Source organism: Cetorhinus maximus, chromosome 3 (genome assembly GCF_964194155.1).
Source record: "Cetorhinus maximus chromosome 3, sCetMax3.hap1.1, whole genome shotgun sequence".
NCBI classification, from domain to species: Eukaryota; Metazoa; Chordata; class Chondrichthyes; order Lamniformes; family Cetorhinidae; genus Cetorhinus; species Cetorhinus maximus.
In genome coordinates, this window is record NC_135881.1 from 65,168,738 (window position 1) to 65,189,722 (window position 20,985).

Consider the following 20,985-nt stretch of genomic DNA (forward strand, 5'->3'; position numbering starts at 1 on the left):
CCTAGTTCTCTGCTCCAGCATCATCTTGCAGCTTTGTGCATTGGTTGGAGGTTGCAGTGTCTATGCTGTGGTGTTTACAGGTAGTGTGATAACAACCATTGGAGCCTGTGGTTGGCAATCATTTTTCTGTTGATGGTCATTTTCCTGCTGTCTTCCACTCAAAGTACAGTATCTGAAGGTTTGGCTGTTCAACCAAAGAGGAGCTTCTACTGCCTAGAAAGTAATTGGACAAACCGGCTCTGTGAAGAGTGAAGATAATTCAGAGCTGAGGTCCCAGCCAAGAGTCTCTTTATTGGTCGGCCTCTCGGGAACTTGCAGTTCCATATAGTTGACGACAGAGGTTGTCTTGCTATCTTGCCATTATAAGAGGGTTAAGGGCAACACAGGCATCTCTGCTCAAGAGAAAATGTGTGGTATCGGATGACGCATTTAACTTCGAATATCTGCATGTCGCCATACCTTAGTGATTCAAGGATCATGCCTATGACTAGAAGTCGGATTACTTATTCGAGAGGACCATAACACTGACTCCCGTGTCCAATTTGAAGTTGGTGAGGTGACCATTTACTGAGATGTCTGCATGCCAAAAAGAGAATCCAGGATCCTCGACTCACTCAAGAAGCACGGCTGGGTCTCTTCCTGTTGTGGTACCTCAATCTCATGGATTGTCTTGGGATCCTCTGCTCATCTGGGTGTCTTAGCTTTGCATAGCTTTCCGAAGTGTCCCAGGGAGCTGCAGTTGAAATACTACACCGAGGTTGCTGGACATCACTCTCACCTGTGAGGTCATTTAGCTCCACAGTGCTGACATGGTCACCCAACCTCTTGTGGTCTGTTTAGGTATTGCCTTCCTCGGTCTGGAGTCTCTCTGCCCCTTTGTTGTTTCACTAGCTACACAGTTGGCATTGTTCTTGCTTTCACCACGTAAAATGGATCAGTGCTTTGGCAGATGTCAGGCTGTCTGACTATTTGGATGGCCTTTCCTAGAGTCAGATTTCATCGGCCTGTAGTATGTCTGAAAGCTACTCTGACAACAATTCTGTCCCTTAGGAGTTCTGAATTAAGGTCACCGTAATCATAGCCTTCAGCCAATATGTATAATTCATTTATAAAAGAGCCAAATAGTTCTTTGGGCTGTTTGTTGAATTTCGCTCTAAAATTCTGTTGCTTCTTAGATTAAAATATGTATCGAATGATTTTAGAACTTCATCAAATTTATCTGAGGATTAATTTATTCCTTGCCTCGCAATAATATCATCAGCTAATCAGATCTACTAAATAAAGTAGCGTATTCACTTGTTCAGCTTCTGTCTTTTTATCTAATCCTGAAGCTATCATGTATCTTAATCTTTTCTGCCAAAGTCCCCGATTTTGTGTTTGATCTGGCCCTTGGATCAGTCCAAATTGGTTTGGTAATGTCGATTTTTTTTTGTCCAGGGTTGCTTTAAAGTTCAGGTTAGTACAGCTTTAAATGCTGTGCAGGTTTTAAAGATGGCGCTGCAGTAACCATTTTTTCAGGGTCTTCTGGCGCTTGTTGGGATGGTAGTCCTGACCTCTCTGTCTTTAGTTTTGTGCAGCAATTTACTCAATCAACTATTCTGGGCCTTCCCTGCAATGTTGGAGGATTTTTGGGTGTTTTACCATGGATTCAGGTTTTTAAAGCTTCTGTTTTTTTTTTCCCTTACAACAAGCTCAGCCGCTAGGTGGTATGGCACCAATTCTGAACCCGGGCTGGCCATGGTGATTTTGGAAATGCACTGCTCTGACTTTTTTACAGCACTGAAGCTTTTTAAACTAGTCCTGGCTTAGAACTAAATTTTTGCTCACCCCTACTAGGTCCTTTGACTCTGCACTCTGTGGGCATTCACAATGGACCTCCATGAAATCTTGTGGAGTTCTAAGCTCCACAGTGGAGATTTTTCTTCTGTCTTTCTGCTTCCAATTCTGCAATGGAGATTCTTTCAGGAAATCTCCCTCTGTGTCTTCACTTCAGGTGCTTTCAGCCAGGTCAAAAGGCTGCTCCTTTAATTTTCCAACTTTTGAATATCTGCTCCAGCTTCTTGGAGGTTCTGGGATTTTTACATTAGCTGCCACCATGTATGTTGAATGTTCAGCAGGTCTTACTAAGAGGCTCTGAGTATGTATGGTGGAATATTAAGTGTTTATCAATAACACTTAATTATGTACATATATACAGAGTATAGCCCAAGCAATCAGCGAACTCCATGCTTGCTTCTACATAGGTCTCTGTCCACTTCACAACTGACCCTAGTCTTAGGTCATATGTTTCTTTACTTCAGACTGTGGGCGATACTGTTTCCCACTCCCACAATAACCCTTGCTAATTCCAAGCCATTTACTACAAGCTAAACTAGCCCTCCTTGTCCTTCTTGAGCTGTTTGCACCCTTTGACACAGCTGACCACATCATCCTCCTCCAATGCCTTTTAACTGTTGTCCAGCTGGGTGGGATTGCATCTATCTGGTTCCATTTTTAGCTATCGAAATCATAGCCAGGGTATCAGCTTCAACGCCTTCTCTTCCCACTCCCAAAATGTTATCTCTGGTGTCTCCCACGATACTATCCTTGACCCCCTCCGACTTCTCAACCACATGCTTCCCCTTGGCAACATCAATTAAAAGTGTTATTTTCCAAGGCTATGCTGGTAACACCCTGCTCCACGTCACTACCATCTCTCTTGACTCCTCCACTGTCTCCAAATTGTTGCTGCTTGTTTGCCAACCAGTACTGAAGAAACAGAAATTTCCTTCAGTTAAATGTTGGGAAGGTCAAAGCCATTGTCTTTGGTCTCTGCCACAAACTCTTCCCTCGCTACTGACTCCATCACTCTCTCCGGCAACTGTCCAGCTGAACCAGACGATTCATAATCTTGGTGACATGCTCGACCTAGAGATGGGCTTCCAACCACATACACACAACATCACTAAGACCACCTATTTCCAACTCCCTAACATCGCCCGAATCCATCCCTGCCTCAGCTACTCTGCAGCTAAAACCCTCATATCATGCCTTTCTTAGCTCAAAAGATGACTGTTCCAACATACTCCTGGTTGGCCTACCTGTTTTTTTTTTCATTTCAAGGATGTGGTCATTGCTGGCTGAGCCAGCATTTATTACCCATCCCTAATTACCCTTGAGAAGGTAGTGGTGAGCTGCCTTCTTAAACCACTGCAGTCCCTATGGTGTAGGTATACCCACAGTGCTGTTAGGAGTTCCAGGATTTTGACCGAGCGACAGTGTAGGAACAGTGATATATTTCCAAGTCAGGATGATGTGTGGCTTGGAGGGGACGTGCAGGTGGTGGTGTTCCCATGCATCCGCTGCCCTTGTCCTTCTAGGTGGTACAGGTCATGGGTTTGGAATTATGCTGTCAAAGGAGACTTGGTGAATTCCTGCAGTGCATCTTGTAGACGTACACACTGCTGCCACTGTGCGCTGGTGGTCAAGGAAGTGGATGTTGAAGGTGGTGGATGGGGTGGGGGGCAATCAAGTGGGCTGTTTTGTCCTGGATAGTGTCAAGCTTCACATGTGTTGGAGCTGCACTCATCCAGGCACATTCTACCTTCTGTAAACTTAAGGCTGTTCAAAACTCCTAAGCGTCCTAACTCACACCAAATCCTCTTCACCCATTATTCCTATGCTCAAAGACCTACTGTTCCTGTTTGAACAACACCATATTTTTGAAATTATCATCATTGTTTTAAATTCCTTCATGGTCGTGCTCAACACACCAGGACAAAGCAGTCTGCTTGATTGGCACCACATCCACAAACATTCACTTCCTCCACCAGCAAAGCACAGTGGCAGCAGTGTGTATCATCTACAAAATGCACTGCAGCAACTCATCAAGGCTCCTAAGACAGCACCTTCCAAACCCACGATCACTACCATCTAGAAGGACAGAAGACACATGGGAACACCACCACCTGCAATTTCCCCTCCAGGCCACTCACCATCCTGACTTGGAAATGTATCACCATTCCTTCACTGTTGGTGGGTCAAAATCCTGGAACTCCCTCCCTAACAGCATTGGGTGTACCTACGCCACATGAACTGCAGCGGTTCAAGAAGGCAGCTCACCACCACCTTCTCAAGGGCAATTAGAGATGGGTAATAAATGCTGGCCTAGCCAGCAATGTCCACGTCCCATGAAAGAATCACAAAATACTGAACCCAGAATGGATGCATCTTAATTGACAGCCATACACAAAACAGAGCTCTGATCTACCACCTGACCTATAACTGATTAAAGCAGTCATTTCAAGAATGTTTAATCAAAACAACAAATAGTCTAAAAACATTATATACCAGCCTAACAGATTATATTCTGCAGGGTTTAATGTTTTTGTTCTTATAAAACAGCATAATCCTTTGGTTTGCCATAAAGAATGCAGGAGATTTACTAGTATAAATAGATTTTAAGAACAAGAATAGTAAACTCCAAACGCACATATCGTGCACAAGGAACATTAATATCAAAAACATGGGAATGCTAAATGAATTTTTCTCAATAGTATCCCAATCCAAAGAATGATTCTACTTGGTCCTGGTGTTAGCTGAGATGAATGATTTGCCATTTTACCCACTATTCATTACCTAAAACTGGGAAGAGGTAGCCAACCAGGAAGAAGCCAAGCAGCATGGGTAAATCCACCATCAAGGTCAGCATAGAGCTGTGCAACCTTCTCGTTAAGCTGGTTTCGAATCTCTTTACCATGTAAGCAACGGCTGGCTGTTAAAATGATCAGTTCAGACAAAGCCACAAACAAATCTGAAAATGAATAAATTGGAGAGTAATTAAATTAAAGAGACATTAAATAATGAAATGCATTTGAACATTTTATGCAAGGAAATTACATATCCAATATTAAGTACAAACACATTAAGTTCTTCTAGATTTAATTCCTCCCATGATGAAAGCCAGTCGAAATCCTTATTAGTAATGGAAGAATTCAGAATCCTGAAAGCTTGCAATTTTAACCGCTACCTTTTAAGGATCAACAGTGTACAAACCTCATCGTGAAAATTTCATATGCACTACAGTAAACTCCCACCGTTCGAGATTTCTTTCATGAATTTGTTTACCCGCGCACAAGTGCTTGTACACACAACAGCCACAAATCTTCGCCCATCCACAATTTAAGCATTAAAAGTTATTACCTGAACAGATATTGGTCCTGAAATAAAGAAAAGCCAGCATGTAGAAGCCATAAAAAACAAGGTTTCTGTGGCATATTTCCCCTGCAGAAAGTGCACACTGCACATGTGCCGTCTCTAATTGCACGTGGTTTGCTGTGATTTACAGGATATAATAACTCCCAGCCGGTATTTTGCAGTACAGTGCAGCACTTTACTAAAATGAGTTAGAATCAAGCAGCAAACGTCCCAGGAAAGTGATGATACTTGCACAAAAGTCACAATCTTACTTAGGCTGAAAAATGGTGTAAGTGCTACCATGTTGGCCAGAGGATACTCTGTCAATGGATCCACAATCAGGTACATTAAGCAGTCTGAAGAAAAAATAAGGGCCAGCGTTAGTGTTTCTGGTACTCGTACTGCCCAAGATAACTTTTGTAAGCAGGAGAGATCCACACTTAAAAGGAAATGGAGAAGTTACTCAACGTGTGGATAGAGCACCAGCATCAAAGGAGGACCCCAGTTAATGGTCCAATCATTAGAAATAAGGCACCTGAATTGTACCAGCACATAAAAAGTAGTACAGAGGGTAGTGCTGATGTCACCGGTGATAATAATGACATGAAGGTGGTGCAGAAGATGCCCCTCCATCACCTTCCAAAAGATTCTCAGCCAGTACAGGATGGTTTGATCTTTAACAAACGTTTTGGACTGCAGAATGTGAAGTTGAAGGGGAGGCTGCTTCTGCTGACCATGCAGCTGCAGGAGAGTTTCCCCATGGTGCTGCGGAATACACTGAGGAGAGAGGATACCAGGCAAAGCAGGTCTTCAACGCAGATGAAATGTGGCCTGTTCTGGAAGAAAATGCCAGGTAGGGCCTACATTTCAAAAGAAGAAAAGACAGCTCCTGAGTTTAAAGCAGCAAAGGACAGGTTGACACTTCTGTTATGTGCTAATGTGGCTGGTTTTAAGTGGAAACTATTGCTGGTTTATAGGTCAGAAAACCCTCGAGCTTTCAAAGGGAAAAATAAATGTTACCTGCCAGTGTTTTGGAAGGTTAACAACAATGCCTGGGTTACAACAGTCGTATCTGAAGACTGGTTTGAGAATTGCTTTCTGCCAGAGGTCAGGGCTTATCTGAGGGAAAAGAACCTGTCTTTCAAGCTCCTACTAATCCTCGATAATGCACCTGGGCATCCACACTCTCTCACTGAGAACCATCCAGATGTTGACATTTTGTTTTTACCCCCAAATATGACCTCGCTTATCCAACCAAAGGACCGGGAGTCATTGCGTCATTCAAGGCTTATTACACCCAACGAAGTTTCAGCCACATCCTTCATCTTCTGGAAGCAGACCCTTCCACCACAGTCCGTGATTGTTGGAAGGAATTCAACATCTTCATAGCAATAAGCATATTAAGGACTCTTGGGATGAACTTAGAGCTTCAGCCATAAATGCCTGTTGGAAAAAAGTTTGCCCTGAGGCTGTGAATGATTTCATAGGGTTCCCCAATGTGGAAGCTGAGGTGGCCAGGATTGTTAACTTGGCAAAGCTAGTTGGAGGGGAGGGATTTGAAGACCTGACCACAGATGAAGTAGAGGAGTTGCTTCAATCTCATCAAGAGGAACTTGTGAATGGGAAATCACATTTAACCAATTTATTGGAGTTCTTTGAAGGAGTCACATGTGCTGTGGATAAAGGGTGAATGTACTGTACTTAGATTCCCAGGAGGCATTTAACAAAGTGTCCCATCAAAGGTTAATGCGGAAAATAAAAGCTCATGGTGTAGGGGGTAATATATTGGCATGGATAGAAGATTGGCTGGCTAACAGGAAGCAGAGGGTAAGCATAAATGGCTTATTTTCTGGTTGGCAGGATGAGACAAGTGACGTGCCACAAGGATCAGTGCTGGGGCCTCAACTTTTTACAATTTATATAAATGATTTGGATGAAGGGGCAGATGGTATGGTTGCTAAATTTGCTGATGATACAAAGATAGATAGGAAAATAAGTTGTACAGAGGACATAAGGAGGACATAGATAGCTTAAGCGAGTGGTCTTGCAAATGGAATATAATATGGGAAAATGGGAAATTGTCCGTTTTGGCAGGAAGAATAAAAAGAAGCTTATTATCCAAATGGTGAGAGATTGCAGAGCTTTGAGATGCAGAGGGATCTGGGTGTCCTAGTGCATGAATCACAAAAGGCTAATATGCAAATAATTAGGAAAGCTAATAGAATGTTATTGTTTATTTTGAGGAGAATTGAAAATAAAAGTAGGGAGGTTATGCTTCAGTTGTACAGGGCACTGGTGAGACAACATCTAGAGTACTGTGAAACGCTTCTAATGCATTTACATCCTTCCATTAATAAGGAGACCAATACTGTATAGAGAAGGTTTATTAAACTAATACCAGGAATGGGCAGGTTGTCTTATGAGGAAAGGTTGGACAGGCTAGGCTTGTATCCGCTGGAGTTTAGAAGAGTATGAGGCGACTTAATTGAAACATATATGATCCTGAAGGGTCTTGACAGGGTGGATGTGGGGAAGATGTTTCCTCTTGTGGGAGCTAGATGCTAGATCTAGGTGTCACCGTTTAAAAATAAGGGGGCACCCATTTAAGACAGAGATGAGAAGAAATTTTTTCTCTCCGGGGTTCGTGAGTCTTTGGAATCCTCTTCCTCAGAAGGCAGTGGAAGCAGAGTCTTTGAATGTTTTCAAGGCAGAGGTAGATAGATTCTTGATAAACAAGGGGGTGAAGGGTTATCAGGGTAGACAGGAGATTACAGTCAAATCAGGCATGATCTTATTAAATGGCAGAGCAGACTCAAAGGGCCGAATGGCCTACTCTGGCTCCTAACTCATACATTCGTATGTAACTCTGTACAGAAGAATTGGTTGAACTGATGAAATTAAATGGAAGTAAACAGGAGTAGCAGGAAGAAGAGTCTAAGGGGGCTCATTTTACAACCAAGATGATAGTAGATCTCATAACATCAGCTGAAAATCTGAAACATCGCCTTCTGTGGAGCAACTGACACTGCTTTGCTCCTTACCAAGAACTTTACAAAATTGAAAATCAAAAGGCGAAGCAGTCAAAAATAACATCATTCTTTTCATCCACATTATCGCTACATCAACCATTTCACCCACTCTCTCTACCTTCACTCTCAAGTATTGTACTGTACTGTAGTTTGTATTGTGACAAACTTTACTGCACAGAAACATAGTTTTTATTGCCTCCGTGTGACAATTTTTACATTGTTCTTACTTTATTGCACTGTTAAACAATTTCTCCAGTAAAATTGTCTTAAATTTACTATGCTCAGGAACATAGCTTTTACTGCTTCTGTTCCTTTTAAAAGGTCAAATTTTGGGATGGCTGGAACCTATCTAATTCACTCCCACTATAGAGTATCTTCGCATTTGCAATTTTCCTCTTTGCAAGAATTTGTGGGAACGTAACCCACCCCCCCTCCCCCCTCACAAATGGCGGGACTCTTTAAAAAGCAACTATTTGAATCCTAGCATCTAAATAGAATACAATTAACTATCAGCTGCATTGAGACATACAGGGGCCCTACAACTTATGTCATCCACATTTAAGTCAGCTAAATAGGCATAACAGATTTCCATTCCTGTCAATTAAAAAGTTGCTGTTTACAATGTCTTCTTAAGTGTACCAGCTACTTTGGTCTTCTTAAGTGTACCAGCTACTTTGGACAGAAACAGGTATTCATGAAGAAGTTCTCGCATTGTTAAGGCGAATTCCTAAATAAATCACTTGGGAAAAACCCAACAAAGCAGTTCAATTACAGCTGATCCAACCTGCTCTTTATAAGACAATTTTTAACTTTGGTATTTGTCATTGCTAGCCTGCCAAGCTTCAGTGGAGTTCAAGTTGCTAGGCTGGCAGGAAGTCATTGTAAAGGAAGAAAGTTATGGTAAAGAAGCAATACAAATTAAATCACTGTATGCCGTCTACAGTGCAAAGTACCAAAGACAGTTGTACAGGTTCTCTGGGTGGATTTTATTTTAAATCTATGGCAAGGTTTAATTAATGTCAGAGCTTTTAGATCATGTAAATCACCCAATATACAGCAGGCAAATCACCACAGCACCAACTTCTCCTCTAGAAGCATTAGGGATTGTATTATAAACAGTCAGTTCTTCCATGGTATTACATATGCAAAGTTGCTTGTTAAGCTATTGTATAAGGATCATGTTATGTCTCATAATGTATAACATATTATTGTACTGTATGTTGTCCATTCCTAATTGTCCTTGAACTAAGTTGTTTGCTAGGCCTATGATGACGGCAGCTAAGAGTCAACCACATTGTCCAATAAGTCTTAAATAAATACTGGAGGAGGTCAGAATTTAACTGCTCTTGAATTGAATGAATTCACTCAGGGGTTAGCAACTTTTAGGCTCAACTATCCAATGAAAGTCTTGGTTTCTTTTGCTATTTTCAGGTATGACACTCAATGGGCAGGCTGGAGTGCTCGATATTTATATACATTAAAGATCTTGCATATGGCACATATGAACTAATCTTACAAATCTTCACAAATCCACAAATCTTACTTCCTAGAAGATCTACGTCAACCATTATCAACCTATTTAAAAAACAAAGCTAAAAGCTACTGCGGATGCTGGAAATCCAAAACAAAAACAGAATTACCTGGAAAAATTCAGCAGGTCTGGCAGCATCGGTGGAGAAACTGATTTCTTCTCCACCAATGCTGCCAGACCTGCTGAGTTTTTCCAGGTAATTCTGTTTTTGTTTTCAACCTATGTAAACCTCATCAGTCAACATTTGACAATGGGAACACTGCATGTAACAATTTTGCTGTCATTGTTTACTGATGAACCAACAGAATCGCTCAAAAGGTTTTTTGAAAAAAGCTTTTCATGCACCATTTTCTCAGCAAGTGAAATTTGAGTTACTAAAATAAAATTTAAATAAAATTTAACAGTTCAACAGTTACATATTTCTACAATTGATTATATTTGTCCATTGAATTGTCTATTGTGATTTTCAAGGGCTTATGGCACCAGCCTGTTTCAAAAACCGAAGCTTGAACTGAACATTTTTATCTCCGAACAGCTGGTCAGAGCTTCAAACCCATTTATGCATTCTGAACATGAGGTTTGCACACTGGGAAGTTTTGCAATCTTCTCATCAGCGTAGGTTTATAGCTCATCATGCGAAGATTTAAGACTTTCACTGCATTTTCCATACAGACATCAAGCACAACAGAAATTGAATTCTCAAAGCTTCATTACAGGCAACTGATATCATTTATGTAAATGTATTAATTTCAGGCAATTGTTCTCACTAGTGTAAATTTATTAACAATGACAGGCAAGATGTACAATCAGCTGCACCCATGATTGAGGTTCCTTCAGTCATGATTAGAAATGAAAGCAAAGATTTTTCATTGGAAATATATTCCCATTTTAGTCATTCGCTGTTTTATTACAGTTGAAAATCTGGTTTAAAAAACCTCAACCATTTTGAGGCTTAGGGAGTTTTTTTGGGAGTTTTTAAATATAAAACTTGTAAATTATGTAATCTATGAACCATTGAGGATTTGAAGAAATTTGCATTTATGGAGCTTTATATTTAGTAAAGACATTGGCCAGAATTTTCCGGCCCTGTTAATGTCAGGCATCATGATGGGCAGGAGAGGCACAATATGGCAGGAAGGCCAAAAATCAGTTTCATGCCTTCAAGAAATCAGTTTGCAATCATCCGCTCCACCCGTCAATGGCTGGTCACGTTTCCCGCCGCTGCGTCAGGAACCTAATTTCAACACTTTAGCATCTCATTACAAGCCCTGTTCGCCGGAATCATCCCCCCATGCTGGAACATCCGGGCACATTGGCATGAGACTTCTCTCCCCTCCCCCCATTAAAAATCCCAGGATTTACTTTATCCTCACAAACATCTAGACAGCACTGCCAGTACTCCCACCTTCCATTCCTAGTGAGCCCAAATCCCAGGTTCTCCCCTTGTGTATCCAGAAACTTCCTTTCCAGTGTTTACACAACCCTGCCTTACCCAAGACTCTCTTTCCAGAGCTAGTACCAATGTCAATAATTAAGTATTTAAGGTAAAAATATTAGCACAGCAGCTGTTCTTATAAAACTTCCAATTCATAGTAAGCAATGCCATGAAAGAGCAGTTAATAATATATTCAAAGTGTTGCATATGGAATGCATTTCCTTTTTTTATATTCATTCATGGGATGTGGGTGTCGCTGGCTAGGCCAGCATTCATTGCCCATCCCCAACTGCCCTTGTTCAGAGAGCATTTAAGAGTCAACCACATCGCTGTGGGTTTGGAGTCACATGTAGGCCAGACCAGGTAAGGATGGCAGATTTCCTTCCCTAAAGGGCATTAGTGAACCAGATGGGTTTTTGCGACCATCAGCAACAGTTTTGTGATCATCATCAGACTTTTAATTAGTTATTGAATTCAAATTTCACCATCTGCCATGGTGGGATTCAAACCCGGGTCCCCAGAGCATTACCATGGGTCTCTGGAATACTAGCCCAGTGACAATACCACTATGCCACCGTCTCCCCTTAATTTTGTTACACATGTCACAACTTCTTTGTTCTTTATGAAAACATCAAGCCATAAATATTTCACAATATTGATCAATGGAGGTCTTGTGGCACAGTGGGTAGCATCCCTGCCTATGAGTCAGAAGCTCCGGGTCCATGTCCCACTCCAGGATTTGATGGTCAAGGAAGGCACTTTCATAACGCAAGCCAAACAGATATCAAGTTGTAAATCCTTCCAAAATACGCTAATGGTAAGTGGTATGAATGGCAGAGATTCCTGGTCAGCCATGTGATGGAAAGAAATTGGAGCCTCTATCATCACTATCCATAAATCCAGGCTACAACATGCATATTAAAGTGTATGTTGCCAAAGCAACTTGGACTCCTTGGGGGTCCAGTTGGCTGAATGGCGGGTGTGGATCAGACTGGCGCCAACAGCATAGGGTTCAATCCTCATTCTGGCTGGGATAGATTTGGGATCTATCTCCTTGCCCTATCCGTGGTTGGGGTCATGGCACTGTGGATCATACCTGCCTTATGACAGAGAGCTCAAGGAGAAGAAGGAATATCAATGAACATTTGCTTGTCTGTTAAGGCACTGCAGACCTCTGGCCATTTGGTGGCACTGTTGCACTTTCATGGTGGCCATTTTCGAAGATCAGCCAGAATTCTCCAAATCATAAAAACAAAAAACTACTGCGGATGCTGGAAATCCAAAACAAAAACAGAATTACCTGGAAAAACTCAGCAGGTCTGGCAGCATCGGCGGAGAAGAAAAGAGTCGACGTTTCGAGTCCTCATGACCCTTCAACAGAAGTTCTGTTGAAGGGTCATGAGGACTCGAAACGTCGACTCTTTTCTTCTCCGCCGATGCTGCCAGACCTGCTGAGTTTTTCCAGGTAATTCTGTTATCCTCCAAATCATTACTATCAAGTCCACTGAGAAGTACATGTCTGGATGCTGGGCGAGAACAGGATTATGTTTTGTCATAATAAACTGCATAGCTGAATATCTTTGGACACATTGCCCAGACTCAAAATAGCTACCACAGGGCCTCTAGTAGCAGTGCAGCTGCACTCCAGTAGGAGTTAGTGTACTTGCGGGAGGAAAAAGATACATTATTTAAAATGTATGGCCAAGCTTTCTCCCTTAGAAAAAAAGAGATATTTTCAGGTGCTAAATTACTACAGTGAATAAAAAAGTAAGCAAAATCCCATGGATTTTTCAAATTTAAAATTGTTTCTTACTATTCTTTTCAAAACCTGGCTCATTAGGAATAATCAGTGTTAAACCAGGTGTCTACAAACATTTAAAAGGGTCAGATTTTAACCCACTCAAAACCTATTCATTTAAATAGAAATAAAATCAGGTCATTAGTCTTCATGACTTAAAAATTCTGCTTATAAAGTGCGAGTGACATGTTGAGTTATATTTTAAACTACTCGAGTAGGAATGAAAAGGGGAAAGTTTTTCTATGAGAATTCTTAGGTTTTACTGCCTCTTATTATCTCCCATTACATTTAAAAAACAGTAATTTATGCATAGTGCTGTTTTAGTAGACACATGTAATCCTCTGGTGCTCATCCAAGTGTCCAATCTTCATGAGTGGACAGCAAAATCTGACAGGCTAAGAGGGACCATCTGAGCACTCACAGCTGAGCCCAATTTATCCTTGCATCCAGAGTCCATGTTGCTTGGTTTAAGCCTCTGATAGGTAGTAAATAGGGATAGAAGCCCTGGCTGATTTTCCACTCCACTTCACGCACACTTCCATATGGTTAAGATCATCAGATGAAATACAGACCTTGAAACAAAACTAGGGCTTTCAGAACCTGCCATGCTCATTGCTGCATTTACTCACTGAGCTGTGTATGGGTCAGGCCCAGGTTCCTTTCAGTACCTGGCAAATTGTAAACCAATAATTGCATATGTTATATACCATAAACAATGGACTTCAAATTTTAACCAAAAAGTTACAAAACGCCTTCATCAATCAAAATTGATAATTCAGGACCTTTTGTACAGTTGTGAAGATCAAACACTCAGCACTTACTTTCAACTCCACTGTCACCCCAGCGTTTAAAATACTCATGGGTTTCCTCTTCAATCAGAGGGATGTGCTGTTTAAATTGAGCAATGTTGAGACCAGTTTTGAGCATCTTCTTTTGTTCCAGAAATATCTTGTAGGATTAGAAAGCAACAATATATAAAATAATTAAGATCCATCAATACAATCTTCATTTATGGAAATAAGTCAATGCTCTAAAGAAGTTATCTTTTACAATTTTGAACAGTTTCTTCTTAAATTACCATGAGGGGCATTTTTTTTTGCTCCTAAGTTGAAACACTTCCCATTTTAGATACAATACTGGCCACTCCCAGGTGAGGGTAAAAAACAGAGTAAAGCTTCCTTTTCTCTGGCCAACAATGTGCCTCAGCCCTTGAACCATCTCTACTGCAACAGGATTGCATTCTAGCCCCACTACATCCCTCATTTCTCACATGAGCCATTTGTTACCCTCAGCAAGATTGCCAATTTAATTTTAATTGCAGTATATGCTGAATTAGAGAGTGTTTGGTGGTGCGCACACTAAAACTGGATGGAAACTGCCCAAACATTTCAAGTCCCAATGTCCAATCCAGTGCATCCTCTAAAAATATATACAGTAAATGGAAAGCAGTTTTAAGTCAATAGAAATATTATGGGAATTGGGTTCGAGACAGAAATACAGTATAAAAAGGGATTGGGGAGAAATATTTGTGTAATTCTACTTACATTATTCACCAAGCAACATAACCATTTAGAAAGGAGTAAAATAAATGTAGCTAATGAGGATAAAGAAAGTTGACAGACTGAAAACTTACGGGGGAAGTGACGTACATAAGAAATGTTATCAGAAAATGACATTTACAACCTTTGTCTTAAAAATAACACAGAGACCACTGGGGCACAAACATATGGAGTAATTTCATGAACGCATGAATAGCTGAGCTAGCCAAGCTTTCCAACATTTTCTCATTTCCATCTTCTCTTCCTCATGTTAAATGACACCAAGGCACAAACCTGAGCCCTACTGTGGCAGTATGAGAAAGCTGGAGTGAAAACAAAATCAAAGCGATGGCTACCTCAGCTGGAGTACTGTGGACAATCCTGGGCACGACGCTTCAGGACAGATGTGAAAATCTTAGAATGGATACAGAGGGAGGTTTACCAAGATCTTACCAGGGATGAGGGACCTCAATTGTGAGGAAAGGCTGGAAATGTTAGGACAGTTCTCCTTGCAACAGGTGACTTAATAAGAGGTTTTCAAGATTAAGAGGTTTTGATAGAGTAGAAAGAGAAAAAAGCAGAAATATTTGAGGCAATAGCACAGCATTTGGGATTAGAGTAAAAAAAAGCCTGAACCAGGTAGAATGCAGCTCGAGTGGGCTAGAGCTCAGTTGTAGATGAAGCAGCTTGAAATAGAAAAAGAAATGAAGCTAATCAAATTGGAAGAAGAAAAAATAAATCAAAAATTCAAACTCATGAGAGAAAATGGCACATAAAGCTACTTAATAAGATAAGAGCCCATGGTAATGGAGGTAGTATATTAGCATGGATAGAGATTTGGCAAACTAATAGATGAAGAGAGTTGGGATAAGGGGGGCATTTTCAGGATGGCAACTTGTAACTAGTGGAGTGCCACAGGGATCAGTGCTGGGGCCATAATTATTCACAATATATATTAATGACTTGGATGAGGGTAGTGAACGTACCATCACCAAGTTTGCGGATGACACAAAAATAGGTGGGAAGGCAAGAGGTGAGGATGACACAAGGAGTCTACAGAGGGATATAGACAGGTTAAGTAAGTGGGCAAAACCTTGGCAGATGGAATATAATGTGGGAAAATGTGAGGTTATGCATTTTGGCAGGAAGAATAGAAGAGCTGAATATTATTTAAATGGAGAAAGACTGCAGAAACCTGCAGCACAGAGGGATTTGAGTCCTAGCATACAAGTTCAACAGGTAATAGGGAAGGCAAATGGAATGTTGGCCTTTATTTCAAAGGGAATGGAGTCTAAAAATAGGGAAGTCTTGCTAAAACTATACAAGGCACTAGTTAGACCACACCTAGAAAACTCTGAACAATCTTGGTCCCTTCATCTATGGAAAGATGTACCGGCATTGAAGGCAGTCCAAAGAAGGTTCACTAGGTTGATCCCAGGTATGGAGGGATTTTCTTATGAGGAGAGGTTGAGTAGGTCGGGCCTGTACTCATTGGAGTTTAGAAGAATGAGAGGCGACCTTATTGAAACATATAAGATTCTTAGGGGGCTTGACAGGGTAGATGCTGAGAGGTTGCTTTCCCTTGTGGGAGTCTAGGACCAAAGGGCATAATCTCAGAGTAAGGGGTCACCCATTTAAGACAGAGATGAGGAGGAATTTCTTCTCTCAGAGGATAGTTAATCTGTGGAATTCTTTACCACAGAGGGCTATAGAGGCTGGGTCGTTAAGTATATTCAAGGCTGAAACAGAGATATTTTTAGTCAGTAAGGGAATCAAAGGTTATGGGGAAAAGGCAGGAAAGTGGAATTGAGGATTATCAGGTCAGCCACGATCTCATTGAATGGCAGAAAAGCCTTGATGGGCCGAATGGCCTTCTTCTGCTCCTACGTCTTATGGTCTTATGAGCTAATTTTAAAATTTGAAAGAAAGGAAAAAAGACTGTAACTGGTTAAGGCTATATAAAGGGACACAGAACCATCCAAGCTCATTAGATGAAGTTGATGAGTCCAGTGGTGCAATACAGGCAAGCTGAAGAAGACAGAGGCTAGATCCAGAAACTGAGAATAAGCAAAGAGATTGTTGCTGCAGCTGTTTTTGTTACTTGAAGATAACATTAGTGGATCTATGCCAAACAGGCCTTCACAAGCAGAGTTGAGGAGGCTCTGAAAATTTATGCCATTTTTCGTGAAGACCATGCCCATGGAACTTGGGTTGGTTGTGTGCTGCTGTCAGCTGAGGATTAGTCTACATCAGAGAAGGAGGAGCTGAAATTCTTCGTAAGGAAGACAAGTTTTGAAGACTTTGTGGCTGAGTTTGATTACCTATATGTTGAGTAGACTGTTGAGCGAATTTGTTAGATCTGCGCTATATCTTGTCATTTAAAGTGCAATTTATAATCAACTGCAATTTGCCTGTTAATTCATGTTTAACTTATGTTGATTCTAGGTGTTAGAGTACAGGTGGTTACTTAAGATAATATTTAGTTCTTGCTTTGTTTGGCTTTAGTATAGTAAAAATGCTTTGGTTTTAAATCGTGAAATCTTGCGGCTTCCTTTAGTGAATAAATGCAATTTCGAACTTCTTTGTGTTTTAAAATGAACATCATTGGTCCCTAACGAGATTGTAACATCAATATTATTAATTCAACAGGCAGTGTTTGCTGAAGCAAAGTAGAAAACCATAATGCTTAAATTTTGTGAGCTAAGGGCAGATTTTTTTTCAAAATTTGTTCACGGGATGTGTATGTCACTGGCTGGACCAGCATTTATTGCCCATCCTCATCTGCCCTTGAGAAGGTGGTGGTGAGCTGCTTTCTTGAAACGTTGCAGTCCATAGGTTGTAGGTACACTTACAGTGCTGTTAGGAAGGCAGTGAAGGAATGGTAATATATTTCCAAGTCAGGGTGGTGAGTGACTTGAAGTGGGACATATAGGTGGTGGTGATGCCATATAACTGCTGCCCTTGTCCTTCTAGCTGGTAGAGATCGCAGGTTTGGAAGGTGCTGCCAAAGGAGCCTTGGCCTGTTGCTACAGTGCATCTGTAGATGGTACACACTGCTGCCACTGTGTGTCGGTAGTGCAGTGAGTGAATGTTGAAGATGATCGATGGAGGGCCAATCAATTGGGCTGCTTTGTCCTGGATGGTGTTGAGCTTCGTTTTGATGGAGTTGCACTCATCCAGGCAAGTGGAGAGTACTCCATCACACTCCTGACTTCTGCCTTGTAGATGGTGGACAGGCTTTGGGGAGTCAGGAGGTGAGTTACTCTCTGCAGAATTCCCAGCCTCTGACCTGTTCTTGTAGCCCCAGTGGGGCTAGTCCAGTTCAGCTTCTGGTCGATAGTAACCCCCCAGGATATTGATAGTAGGGTTTCAGCAATGGTAATACCATTGAATGTCAAGAGGAGATTGTTAGATTCTCTTATTGGAGATGGTCATTGTCTGGCACTTGTGTGACATGTATGTTACTTAGCATTTGTCAGCCCAAGCCTGGATATTGTCCAGGTCTTGCTGCATTTGGACATGAACTGCTTCAGTATCTGAGGAGTTGCGAATGGTGCTGAATATTCTGCAATCATCCGTAAACATCCCCACTTCTGACCTTATGACGAGGGGAAGGTAATTGATGAAGCAGCTGAAGATGGTTGGGCCTCGGATACTACCCGAGGAACTCCTGCTGCAATGTCCCAGGACTGAAGTGATCGACCTCCAACAACCACAACTGTCTTCCTTTGTGCTAGGTATGACTCCAACCAGTGGAGAGTTTTCCCCCTGATTCCCATTGACTCCAGTTTTGCTAGGGCTTCTTGATGCCACACTCTGGTCAAATGTTGCCTTGATGTCAAGGGCTGTCACTCTCACCTCAGCTCTTGAGTTCAGCTCTTTTGTCAGAGTTTGCACCAAGGCTATCATGAGGTCAGGAGCTGATGGAACCCAAACTGAGCATCAGTGAGCAGGTTATTGCTGAATAAGTGCTGCTTGACAGCTCTGTCGATGACACTTAGCTGATGATTGAGAGCAGGCTGATGGGGAGGTAATTGGCTGGTTTGGATTTGTCCTGCTTTTTGTGGATAGGACGTACCTGGGCAATTTTCCACATTGCCGGGTAGATGCCAGTGTTGTAGCTGTACTAGAACAGCTTGACTAAGGGCACTGCAAGTTCTAGAGCACAAGTCTTCAGTACTATTGCCGGAATATTGTCAGGGCCATTGCCTTTGCAGTATCCAGTGCCTTCAGCTGTTTCTTGGTATCACATGGAGTGAATCGAATTGACTGAAGACTGGCATCCATGATGTTGGGGACCTCAGGAGGAGGCCGAGATGGATCATCCACTCGGCACTTCTGGCTGAAGATGGCTGCAAATGCTTCAGCTTTCTCTTTTGCACTGATGTGCTGGACTCCCCCAGCATTGGGGATGGGGATATTTGTGGAGCCTCCTCCTCCAGTGAGTTGTTTAATTGTCCACCACCATTCACGAATGAATGTAGCAGGACTGCAGAGCTTAGATCTGATCCGTTGGTTGCGGGATCGCTTAGCTCTGTCTATCACATGTTGCTTGCGCTGTTTGGTGTGCAAGTAGTCCTGTGTTGTAGCTTCACTAGGTTGACACCTCATTTATAAGTTTGCCTGGTGCTGCTCCTGGTATGCCTTCCTGCACCCTTCATTGAACCAGGGTTGATCGCACAGCTTGATGGTAATGATAGAGTGGGGGATATGCCAGGTCATGAGGTTACAGGGTTGTGATTAAGCACAATTCTGCTGCTGCTGATGGCCCACAGCACCTTGTGGTTACCCAGTCTCGAGTTGCTACATCTGTTCGAAATCTATCCCATTTAGCACGGTGGTAGTGCCACACAACACGATGGAGGGTATCCTCAATGTGAGGACGGGATTTTGTTTTCACAATAACTGTGTGGTGGTCACTCCTACCAATGCTGTCATGGACAGATGCTTCTGCAACAGGTACACTGGTGAGGGCAATGTCAAGTATGTTTTTCCCTCTTGTTGGTTCCCTCACCACCTGCCGCAGAACCAGTCTAGCAGCCACGTCCTTTAGGACTCGGCCAATTCTGTCTGTGGTGGTACTACAGAGCCACTCTTGATGATGGAGATTGAAGTCTCCCACCTAGAGTACATTCTGCGCCCTTGCCATCCTCAGTGCTTCCTCCAAGTGGTGTTTGACATGGAGGAGCACTGATTCATCAGCTTGGAGTGGGGGGCGTATGTGGTAATCAGCAGGAGGTTTCCTTTCCCATTTTTGACCTGATGCCATGAGATTTCACGGGATCCAGAATCAATGATGAGTACTCCCAGGGTAACTCCCTCCTGACTGTTTACCACTGTGTCGCACCTCTGGTGGGGTCTGTCCTGTCACTGGGACAGGACATACCCAGGTTGGTGATGGTGATGGTGGAGTCTGGGACATTGTCTATAAGGTATGATTCCTTGAATATGACTATGACAGGCTGCTGCTTGACTAGTCTGTGAGACAGCTCTCCCAATTTTGGCACGTCCCCAGATATAAGTAAGGGTCAACAAGGCTGCGTGTGCCATTGTCATTTCTGCTGCCTAGATCAACGCCTGGTGGTCCATCCAGTTTCATTCCTTTTTGACTTTGTAGAGGTTTCATACAGCCAAGTGGCTTGCTAGGCCATTTCAGAGTCAGCCACATTGCTGTGGGTCTGGGGTCACATGTAGGCCAAACCAGGTAAGGATGGCAGATTTCCTTCCGTAAAGGAATTAGCGAACCAGGTGGGTTTTTACGACAATCAACAATGGTTTCATGGTGACAATTAAACTAGCTTTTAATTCCAGATTTATTAATTGAATTTAAATTCCAGCAATTGCCATAGTGGGATTTAATGTGCTCCAATGTAACATACGCAAGATTTTAATTTATATAAAAAGATGCTATTTTTCATTTTCTTTCCTTTTTCTCCTGAACTCTTCTGCTCCCCACACCAATTCTGGCTGAGACAATCTAGAGGCCTTTTCCCAAGCATGGTCCAAAATAACTGGTCACTAAGAGTTAGGAAGGAACAAGCTAGGATGATCAGTTGCAATGTTAATCTTTATGCACTTTATCTGTTCATTGCAAAGATTTTGAAAATAGACAAATCTATGTGTGGAAGCATAAGCCACTTTACACAAATACCTAGAATTTAATATAAGCTTCTTACATGTGCATCGTAAACATGGCCAAAGTCCAGGGTGATTTGATAGCTCTTTTGTGACAAGAATGAATTACTCAACAGTATGCTGTGAAAAAAATGTTTCATTCTGGAGCCAATTGACACTCACTGTTTTACTGTCTCTTATATGAGCCTAGTTCCATTTAAACAGCTTACTATCCTGAAAGAGATGTTCATAGACCACCACAGCTAAGTAGCAACGAACTAAATCTTCAAAAAGAAAACAAAACATTGTAAAAAAAAAATAATAATTTAATAAATTAATTACAAGATTGGCTTGAGATTCCAGGA

General features: G+C 41.9%; 1 protein-coding gene across 1 annotated transcript in view; it reads right to left on the reverse strand.

Annotated features, from left to right (window-relative positions):
* Positions 1 to 20,985, reverse strand: part of cyp51 (cytochrome P450, family 51) — a 49,135-nt gene that overhangs the window by 18,353 nt on the left and 9,797 nt on the right. The window contains exons 3-4 of the mRNA XM_078535605.1: positions 13,790 to 13,916; positions 4,618 to 4,792 (exon numbers count right to left, since the gene is read on the reverse strand). Coding sequence (XP_078391731.1) covers positions 4,618 to 4,792; positions 13,790 to 13,916 — 302 coding nt within the window. The remainder of the gene's footprint in view (positions 1 to 4,617; positions 4,793 to 13,789; positions 13,917 to 20,985) is intronic.